The sequence below is a fragment of the Heliconius melpomene genome, chromosome 10 (assembly GCF_056956725.1).
Source record: "Heliconius melpomene rosina isolate 202511_hmr_F chromosome 10, ASM5695672v1, whole genome shotgun sequence".
Taxonomy (NCBI): Eukaryota; Metazoa; Arthropoda; class Insecta; order Lepidoptera; family Nymphalidae; genus Heliconius; species Heliconius melpomene.
Window position 1 is genome coordinate 459118 of NC_140398.1, and position 10633 is coordinate 469750.

The 10633-nt window shown below is 33.6% G+C and overlaps 1 protein-coding gene and 2 non-coding genes across 4 annotated transcripts in view; 1 reads left to right on the forward strand and 2 right to left on the reverse strand.

Moving 5' to 3' along the window:
* The window catches only part of LOC146535037 (electron transfer flavoprotein beta subunit lysine methyltransferase-like), a 35215-nt gene extending 24959 nt beyond the window's left edge, over nt 1-10256 (forward strand). For both annotated transcript variants that reach the window (XM_085191368.1, XM_085191367.1), the window contains exons 3-5: nt 8616-8746; nt 9735-9922; nt 10101-10256. In XM_085191368.1, coding sequence (XP_085047494.1) covers nt 8616-8746; nt 9735-9922; nt 10101-10250 — 469 coding nt within the window. In that variant the 3' untranslated portion in view covers nt 10251-10256. The remainder of the gene's footprint in view (nt 1-8615; nt 8747-9734; nt 9923-10100) is intronic.
* On the reverse strand, nt 8200-8318 carry LOC146535038 (5S ribosomal RNA). The gene has a single exon (XR_014878385.1). It is a non-coding gene; the product is annotated as a 5S ribosomal RNA (ribosomal RNA).
* Nucleotides 9028-9099, reverse strand: TRNAA-UGC (transfer RNA alanine (anticodon UGC)). The gene has a single exon. It is a non-coding gene; the product is annotated as a tRNA-Ala (tRNA).
* Nucleotides 10257-10633: the final 377 nt, after the last annotated feature.

The window sequence follows — 10633 nt, forward strand, 5'->3', positions numbered from 1 at the left end:
TATAAAAGAAAAGGAAAAAAGATATGAGTCATGTAAGAATGTTTGGGATTTTATCACAGTGAATCACAGATTATATTTTTTTTGTTTTTATAAAGATACTAGCGGACGCGCGCAGCTTCGCTTGCGTATTTAAGGGTGAATTCTAATAACCCATGAAACATGTGTTCAATAAAATATTTTTAAGAGTCTAAATTTCAAATTTTATAAAAATCGGTGGCGATTTAAAGATTTTTCCATACAAACTTTCAACCCCTTATTTGCATCCTTAGGGGGTGAATTCTAGAAAACCATGAAACATATGTTCAATTAAATATTTTTAAAAGTCTAAATATCAAATTTTATAAAAATCGGTGGCGATTTAAGAATTTTCCCATACAAACTTTCAACCCCTTATTTGCACCCTTAGGGGGTGAATTCTAGAAAACCATAAAACATGTGTTTAATTATATACGTTTAAGAGTCTAAATTTCAAATTTTATAAAAATTGGTGACGATTTAAAAAAAACCTATACAAACTTTCAACCCCTTATTTGCACCCTTAGGGGGAGAATTCTAGAAAACGATGAAACACCTCTTCAATTAAATACTTTTAAAAATCTAAATTTCAAATTTTATAAAAATCCGTGCCGATTTATATTTTTTTCCATACAAACTTTGAACCCCTATTTCACCCCTTTAGGTTTAAAATTTTTCAAAATCCCTTCTTAGTGGATGTCCAGATTACGAAAGTAAACTTTTGTCCAAATTTAACGTTTCTACGCACAGCGGTTACGGCTGTGCGTGCGTCTTACCTCAGTCAGTGAGGACAAGTCCTTTTATATATATAGATGAATGTACAAATAATGTTAGAAGATTTATCTGAAACGATAAACCTTATTTTTGGTTTACGGTATAGTTTATTAGATAGATTAAGCGCTATCTAATTTTCTGATAGAATTAAGAATTGTGATATTAAAAACCGAACCAGAACCGAAGCTTCTAAGGTGCTTTAGGTCCATTCAACGATATAAAACAATTCGAAAAATCTAACTATATTATTGTACAACCTAAATTAATTGTATATACATATGATAATTACAAAATAATTGTTTGGTAACGTTTTCGTTTAAGACCTTTATTTATTTATTTTAATTAAAAGGGTTCAAAAAGAAATATATTAAATTATTTTGTAGCGTAAAAACTATATAATAAATGTACGATTAAAATATTTATTTCCTCGAATTGTAATACATAATACTAAGTCAAATTTATATTTTTCCACAACCATTTTTTTTTTATATTTTTCCACAACCAATTTTTTTTTTTTTTCTCTGGTCGCTTTGAAAATATACAATATATATAACATACAAAAATTATATTGTTTGTATCAAAATGCTAATTTCTTTCGTTTACAATGGATTGAACTCGCGACCTCGGCCGTGACCTCGACCCCGGCCTTATAATTTGGAGTGCCTGGGAGTGTCGCCTTGTAAAGCCGTTAGAAATACTAATGTTAAGATTTTCTATTTATTTTATTAAATAAATAAATTTATTAAAAGTATGAGAGGGTCCAATCAAGTCGGTTTCGGAATATTATGTTGATATAAACAAGTAAAATAAAAAAATCTGCATCGACTCCATGTAGAGTACAATACTTTACTTATAATAGATCTTTTACTTTCCACATATAAAATGTATGAAATAAGTATATAATTATAATAATCATAAAAACATTCGTTTGTATTGGTAAGTTGGCCGAGTTTCGGTGAGTCACAAGTTTCAGGAACAAGTACCGAGTACTTGGTCACATCTGCTATTATACATAGTTACATATATAATATTGATAATAGTAATAATTTATATTGCAAATATTTCACCATCATTTTAGTACTAAGAAGCATATATTTTAATACTAATGCCTATTAGAGAGAGCAGAGTTAAATATTTTTCTTAACACAGCGAACGATTCACCGCGTGTGTTTATGGTTGCATAAGTGCGTTTCATCGGTCAGACCTTAGATGACCTAGGGCGGTCGCCAGTAACGAGTCACGACCGAGGCCACCACCGAGGCTACCACGTGCTCTTACTACAGTGTATCTGTGATTATATGACATGTACCTACCACATGGTATGGTTTGTGCGTTTGTATGGGGGTGGTTGAACGGTGAGGAGCTCAGAGCTGTGCCTTGGTTATCTTATATTACAAGTTATACTACGTATATTACAATATAGCGTTTCAGGAATTAATATTAGATCTCACTGTTCGCAATAGCCTGAGTGGGGATCGAATCCGCAACCGTTGCCTTTTTACAGTAAAATCGTTTTCCATATGAATCAGTTACGAAGTACTAACTCGAGGAAAAACGGCCTACAGCACAAATTCCAGTTCATGTTTCCATTTGTATGTGAGACCACCCCACAGCCACCCCGCAGTGTGACTCACGGGGTGAACTCTAAGAACTACCCCTACCGGGATGAAATGACTCACAGAGGCTTACAGGTTAAATGGAAATGCGGTTGACGCAGTTCAATGTATGTGGAATTATTTGATATGTAAAACTAGAGGCGTGATGGTCGCGAGTTCGAGTCTTATTTAGATTTATAAACATTTATGTTATTTTCTTGTTTCATTCATTTCTAGATAGTAGATACTTTAGATAATGCTTATTATCAAAATGAAAACCGCGATGTTTTCCTAACACGGAATTTATTCATACGGAAGATCGAAGTGTCATTGCAGAAAAAAAACATTAAATAGATTTTTTTAGTTTCACGCGGTAACCCGCATGAGGAAGCATAGTGACCTCTCTATTTCTTAAAAAAAGTAATTTAAACAAGATGTTAACAAAACATGCCATTATATTACATCAGTCGAGGCGCGCACCCGTATCTCCACGTCACGAGACCCGCGCGCTGGAGCTCGCGAGTACACGAGGTACCTCATCCTCATGTAATTGTTATAATGACTGACATTACTCATATTTGTTATGGTCACGCTAACTGACATTTAATTACTCTAAAATAGGAACTAAAAGGACATCAATTATTTATTTATAACGTAAGTTCTCACTTCGTGTCAAATTTTTATATGCATGGGATACTAGACTAGACTAGACTTTTTTATTTTTTAGACAGACGATATCAAAGTAATCCTATAAGGGTTCTATTTTTTCCTTATCCACGGAACCCTAAAGAGATAAAAAAAATAAGATTTTCTTTTATTTATTCCATAATAATCATAGAAAAATAAAAATCTTAAAATCGTGTCTACTCTAGTCTACATGTTACATCAGCTCGAGCACGCAGGCGCACCACGTCAGTAGCTCCACGCCTCGAGCGCCGCGTTGGAAGTGGCACACGCCACACAGTCGTCATTGCAGGCGTCGTTAGTCACCTTTGTTATGGTAGTTATCACTTATCTCTTATCACGTATCAACAAACCCATCAAAGATAATTATACAATTAAACAATGCAAGCAAGCAGTGCATTGTATTGCATTCCTAATTTGAGTACCTTTTATCGTTTTCACTCAACCTGCTAATAAAACTAAAACAAACGTAATATCGTTACACTATCGACCTTCCCGACATTTTTGAGTTATTGTTTAATAACTAGAGTATTACATTTGATTTTTTTTATTTTTACGCGGTATCCCGCATATACAGGGTGGAAGAGGCAGCGCTTCTTTTACTGAAACTGCATATAGGGTAAAATATTTCAAACCCAGAATTAAAAAAAATAATCAAGGTACCTCAACGGTTTGGACGTAGGATTTTTTTTTCGTTTCACGATTTTTATCCATACCTGTATTTTGTGTCACGCACACATACGTATGCGACGTTGCCGCTTTGACAGGTAAGTGTGTGCGTGCCTATGTTATACTTTACAAATGGCGTTTTATTTTAAAACGATAATTTTATTATTTATTTTGTTTGAAAAAAAAACTTTTTCATTTTTGAGAATTAATTTTTTTCCGAATTATATTAGGCTTTTATAGAGTAGTTAAAACTGTGGTTTCATTTAAAGAAGCGCTGACAATTCCACCCTGTATAGTGTAGGTGTCCACAGAGAACCTAGTGTTAGAATATTCCGTTCCCCACCCTCGGCCCAATTTTTGAGAATTACGTTTCGAGTAACACGCTTTTATTTTGTTATGACAATGAGGAAATGAACATCATTTACTTCCCCGGGTTTGAACCCGACAACACCGAACCCATAACCGACAGAGTCCTGACGCGCAGAGATGCACACAATGTTCACTATAAAATGATATCTCCCGATATCTCTAATTTTATTAAGAAAGCTAACTTTCACAAATAACACCGAAGTAGACGAACCTGTATTACAGCACGAGAGTGCCGACTTGCCGAGTCACGATGATTTAAGTAAACTTTAAACTATATTGTAATTAAACATAATAATGTGAGAATAATCGAGGTCAATGACCTTATAGCAGGATCTGGCCGATGTAATTATATGAAAATATTAATATCTTACCCACATTCAGTATGTACTGGTAATAAGATTATCTATACTGAGAATATTAGTTTTCATTTTAACTTAGTATTATTAGTAGCTTAAACCTGATATGATATTTTAAATTGTAATTTGTTCATATTCAAAATACGTATCTTTTAAAAACGGTAAAATTACACGGTGAAGAAAACCTTGAATGGACGTTAGGTTCTTTTGTTTACCCGGTGGGAAGGTGAGTTAAATGTTTTCATAATTATATACATAATAAATCATCGTGTTGCAGGGGCACAAGGGTGTGACTGCAACGCGACTGTTACGGGTTCAATCCCCACTCGAATAAAAAATATATTATTTATCAATATTCATCGTCATTTCTTCGCCTTGGCTCCAAGGCACAAGCCCGGCATTTAGTTGCGTCTCTCAACACACAATGCCGGAAGGTCTTAACGCTAGGTTCCCTCTGCCTACCCTGCTGTGAGCAGGATACATGCGTGCGTGAAGCTGATAAAAACATACTATTATACATGTTGAAGAACTTTGCTTGTCTCTACATACGAGTAGGTATGATGGCTAGGAAGTGCTCATTTATCGTTGTAGTTAAATTACCGCGTGATTCATACAGTGTTTTTTTCGTTTGATATGGTCTGATCTACAAACTATATTATCTAAAGTTACTGTAGTTAGTCATTCATATGAAGTGAACTATGAAGTTCTCATATATCTATATACCTAATACAGCCTGTAGCCTGCCTCGATAAATGGGATTTCTAACACAAAAATAATTTATCAAAGTTCCTAAGAACGCTAGTATATTTCATGGACGACCAAAGTCTGTGGTGTAAAACAAGTCATATACAAAAATCAGTTTAGTTAACTTTTGCTTAAAAGTTAAATAAATTGAGAGAACTATGATCACACACACAGAATCGTTAATTAAAGACAATGTTCCCGAATTTTATAATGGTTTCGTTTTCCGTCATGTAAATTATTCAGACATTAGTGTAGCTTTCAAATCAATTAGTATGAAAAAGACAGCCAACTTGTGGGGTGTCTCAGTTAATATCATAAATTCTTTAATTGATATTTTGATTCCTGATTTAGTTACAATTTTTAATAGATGTATTGATTGTGGAGTGTTTCCTGATTTGATGAAATATAGTAAAATAACTCCATTGTTTAAATCAGGTAGTACGCAAGACCCCACAAATTTCAGACCGATTTCAGTACTACCTACGTTTAGTAAAATTTTTGAAAAGCTGATACTCAGTCAGCTTCTTACTTATTTTAATAAAAATAAATTACTGCACACAGGTCAATTTGGTTTCACTCGTGGAAGGTCAACATCTGATGCTGGGGTCAAATTATTAGAGAGTGTATTCGCGGCTTGGGAGGAGTCACGTGATGCCTTTGGGGTGTTTTGTGACTTATCCAAAGCATTTGATTGTGTGCAGCATAAAACTCTTATCAGGAAGCTACACCACTATGGTATAAGAGGCATTGCTTTGGATCTTCTCACTTCTTATTTAAGTGATAGGATTCAAAAGGTAAATGTCAACGGGAAACTATCACACGGGTCACCTGTAGCATTGGGGGTGCCACAAGGCTCTATTCTGGGTCCGTTTTTGTTCCTTTTGTACATTAATGACTTACCTCACCTTATGAGAGATATCTGTGAAATGGTGTTGTTTGCAGATGATACATCTTTAGTTTTTAAGGTTAATAGACAGCAATTGGAAATTGACGATGTAAACAATGCTCTTTCTAGGATATTGCACTGGTTTAGTGCCAATAACTTGCTTTTAAATAGTAGTAAAACTAAATGTATCAGGTTCTTTACTAAGAATGTGCAACAAGTAGAAACCAGGGTTTTGATGAACAATAAGGAACTTAAAGTAGTTAATGAAACTGTTTTCTTAGGTATAACATTAGATGCTAAGTTACAATGGGGTCCGCATATAGAAACTTTATCTGGTAGACTTAGTTCGGCAGCGTATGCTGTCCGCAAGATTCGTCAACTGACCGATGTTGACACCGCGCGTTTAGTATACTTCAGCTATTTTCATAGCATTATGTCTTACGGCCTATTACTTTGGGGTAGTGCCGCTGACATAGATACCATTTTTGTGCTCCAAAAACGGGCTGTCCGAGCAGTCTATAAAATGGGTCCACGGGAGTCACTAAGGAATAAATTTAAAGACTTTAACATCCTCACACTACACTCCCAATATATTTACGACAACTTAGTATATGTGCATAAGAATATTAATAAATTTAATAAAAACAGTGACCTCCATCAATATAATTTAAGAAATAAAAATAAGCTTGCTGTGCCCTTCTCTAGGCTCCATAAAGTGTCTCACTCATTCGTAGGTCAAAGTATACACTTTTATAACAAACTTCCAAACGACGTGGTTAATTTATCACTGAACAAATTTAAAAAAGTGGTAAAGCACAGGCTCTGCCAAAAAGCTTATTACTCTGTTAACGATTATGTTCGCGATAAAGATGTTTGGAAATGAGTTGCTCTATTTCTAAGTTAAAATTGTTAATTGTGATTTATAACAAATGTTGGCATTTAAAAAGAGTGGCCATGAGTTTCTTTGCCTGTATCTTCTCATGAGCTCAACCATTTGAACGGGCTTTTTTCAAGTCAAAATTGCACATTTTTTTTGGTTATTTTGTTTTCCATTTTTTTTTTATCTTTTATGACATGTCCAAGTGAATGTTAAGCATTTTTATGGAATAAAGATATTTTGACTTTGACTTTGACTTCACCAATTTCAATAGATAGTCTAATTATAATTACATTTTTAATCAGGTTTACTTTTTTGTCGCATATTGCAAAGTGTTAAAGCACTGTGTTCTCCACGCACCGCCAACTTTTTAACGCCTAACCTATCGCTCTGTATAAAGTAGGAGGAGAAAACGTAGAGATGAATCCATACAACACTTTTGTATGATTCATTGTTTTTTCTGTATAAGAATGAAATAAAAATCTTAAGTATTATCTCGATAGGCTTTCGAGGAAACCCCAATGAATTATACTAATATTCGACGAAACTAGTAACGGCTTTCAGTAGGAGTATATTATATATTACAAATTTAAACTGTAATTCTATTGCGATAAAGCTCATTTTGCTTTTATTAAATTATTATTGAAGATCGGCCAAAATGTTATATATAAAGTAAAATAAATGTTCAATAAACGTGAATCTATATGTATGGGACAGTTTTCCGAGAACGTCTAGATTATTTGATAAAATTTTTCTCAGAACTTATATTTATCTCAAGCTAATTTTGCACAAGGCCAGTCGTGGCGCAGCGTGCCACTGAAAATGTGACGTTGTGGGTTCGATTCCCACTCGAAGAAATGAAATGTTTAATATTTTACTGTACTCTTCTAACGAGGATTGTAATGAAACAGAGGAAGAGGAAGCAATATGTAAATATCTTCCTCCTTCCTCCGATCTCTCGAAAAAAATCGGCGTAAAGTGGAGAACGGAGTGTCTTAAGCTTGACATTATGTTCCGTCTGTCTACCCTGAAAAAAAAAGTAAAGTAAACGGATTAGTATGTTCTATATGTATATTATACGATAGTTGTTGCGACGTTTTTAGTACATCTTATTTTATTTAGTGATTCTGATTTATTATGTTATCTAAATGCATAAAGCCTTTAAAATTACCTTTAATATATTTTTTATTATTTGTCTTTCTATAAAAAAAGTTAGAATGTTAGCAAAAGAGCCAACGGCACGCGGTGTTCCCAGGCGGTCACCCATCCAAGTACTGACCGCGCCCGACGTTGCTTAACTTCGGTGATCGGACGAGAACCGGTGTGTTCAACGTGGTATGGACGTTGGCGACATTTGGTTCAGAAGTATTGTAATATTACTTAAGCCTACTTGGTACATATTTTTAACTAAATATAAAAAATAGAAAATGTTTCACTGTGTGTTATAAACGCGACTGTTGTGGGTTCAATTCCAAATCGAAGGAATAAATTATTGAATTCCTCGCTCTGGTAACAAGACAAAACGCGAAGTTGAATTCAGCCACGTAACATGTAGTCTCAATAAAATTGGCGGCAAGTGAGGAACAGAGTGTCTTATCACTAGGCAAAATATCTATAGTATTTATTACTTGTTTTTTTGTTTCCAGATATATTTTAGATAATCCAAACTCATTAAAACATCGTCGAGTCCTGGACGTGGGCTGCGGCTGCGGCGCCGGCGCTATTGCGGCGGCCAGGGTTGGCGCTAAGACAGCAGTTGCTAATGATATAGATAAATGTTAGTATCTTTATCTTTTGTATAGCTCGGGATCACCAGACGAAACGCTTCAAACAAAACGATTTTTCCTAACATTCCTTAAATAAAAATAATTATATGATAAATTATAATTGTGTTGCAGTTACAGATACAACTATCGCCATCTATCAGAATGTAGAGTAACTACATTCATACTTTACTACATTAATACTTTATTGACAATAGTAAATTAAGTTTTAAAATGCAAACAAATAACATTATAATATAATGAGGTAAAAATGTATCAAAGTAATGCAAAAAGTTGGAGATGCCGGGGATCGAACCCGGGGCCTTTCACATGCAAAGCGAACGCTCTACCACTGAGCTACATCCCCTGCGATACTATGTAGTTGAAATATAACATTACATGCTTTAAGTATTGACGTATTAATATATACAAATTAGACGTTTATTAATTCATGAAATATGCGTTGCCCTAGCAACGTGTGTGTGTGTTTTTTATAGAAAAAATCTATTTTTGTGTCCCACATAGCAAGGTACATAGAGGGCACCGAATATTAAGACCGCCCAATTATCTGGACCGACTGAACAGATTTTGATTAAATTTGGATTTTAGCCTAAGTCGAAATATTTCTAATTAAAATGAATAAAGATCATCTCAATATGCCTTAATTTCCGTAAAACTTGAAGATATACATACATGTTTGTATGTCACGGAATTAAGCAGACTTGCTTAGCGCCTGAATATATTAAGATACTCAAATACTATCTATTCTGAATTCCGAAGTAAGTATTTCCAAAAATGTCACATACAAATCAAACAGATAATTTTATCTTGTGACGTTGGTTAGTTTTAGTTGGTTTGTGTAAGGGCGGTGGTTGTGGCTTCGATACCTATCCTGGTGAATGAACTATTTCCATTTTCCTGCTGATTGTCAATAAAAATGTTTCAAAGAAAAGAAAAAATATATCTAACTTTTGTAAACATCAAAACTAATTTTATTTTCAGATGCACTTATTGCTTCGAAAGTCAACGCAGAACTTAACGCCGTGTGTATTAAAACAGATGCAAATAATTACATTGGATCCAGCTGCGACCATTTTGATGCAGTATTAATAGGTGACATGTTTTATAATGAAGAGTTTGCAGAAATACTATTTAATTGGTTGAATAGAGTTAGTGAAGATGGGAAAACGGTAAGCATATTTTAATTCAGTTAAGATTTTCATTCGTTTCGATTGATACATAGTTCTGTATGTCAATTTATGTTCCTCCTTGATACATTTCATAATGAAGGGAGGAACGTGAAAAGTATAATTTTAGTCATCATATTTTTTTCGCTGTTATAGTTTCGTTTTTTATTTTAATTTTTAGGTTTTAATCGGTGACCCAGGCCGCCATGGCCTCACGCAAGACAGACAAAGTCGAATGACATTACTAGCTAGCTACGACTTGCCAAAAGAAACGCGTGAAGAGAACCACGGCTTCACACAAGCTAGTGTTTGGATGTTAAATAAACTATAATTTGTATGTGTTTTTTTATTTAAAATTATTTTGTTTGAAATTTTATTGAATTTGGTTGATGGAAATTAAATTTATTCATTGACGCTTTGCCCATATAAACATCTAATTTATGATTTGGACCTAAATATAAAATTATAAATAAATATAATATAATAAACATAATACAAAAACGAAAAATATAATACAATTCACATTCCCCAAATAAAATATATAAAAAAGGAAGTAATGTTTATATAAGCTATTTTATTAATATTATATAGTTCAAGATTTATTAGTGGTATTTGGTTAAGGTTTTTTTACTTTATAAAATATATAATGTAATTAAACTTTGATAACATTAAATATATTATCAAAGTCAAGCTTTGCCTCAGTTTCTTTAATTT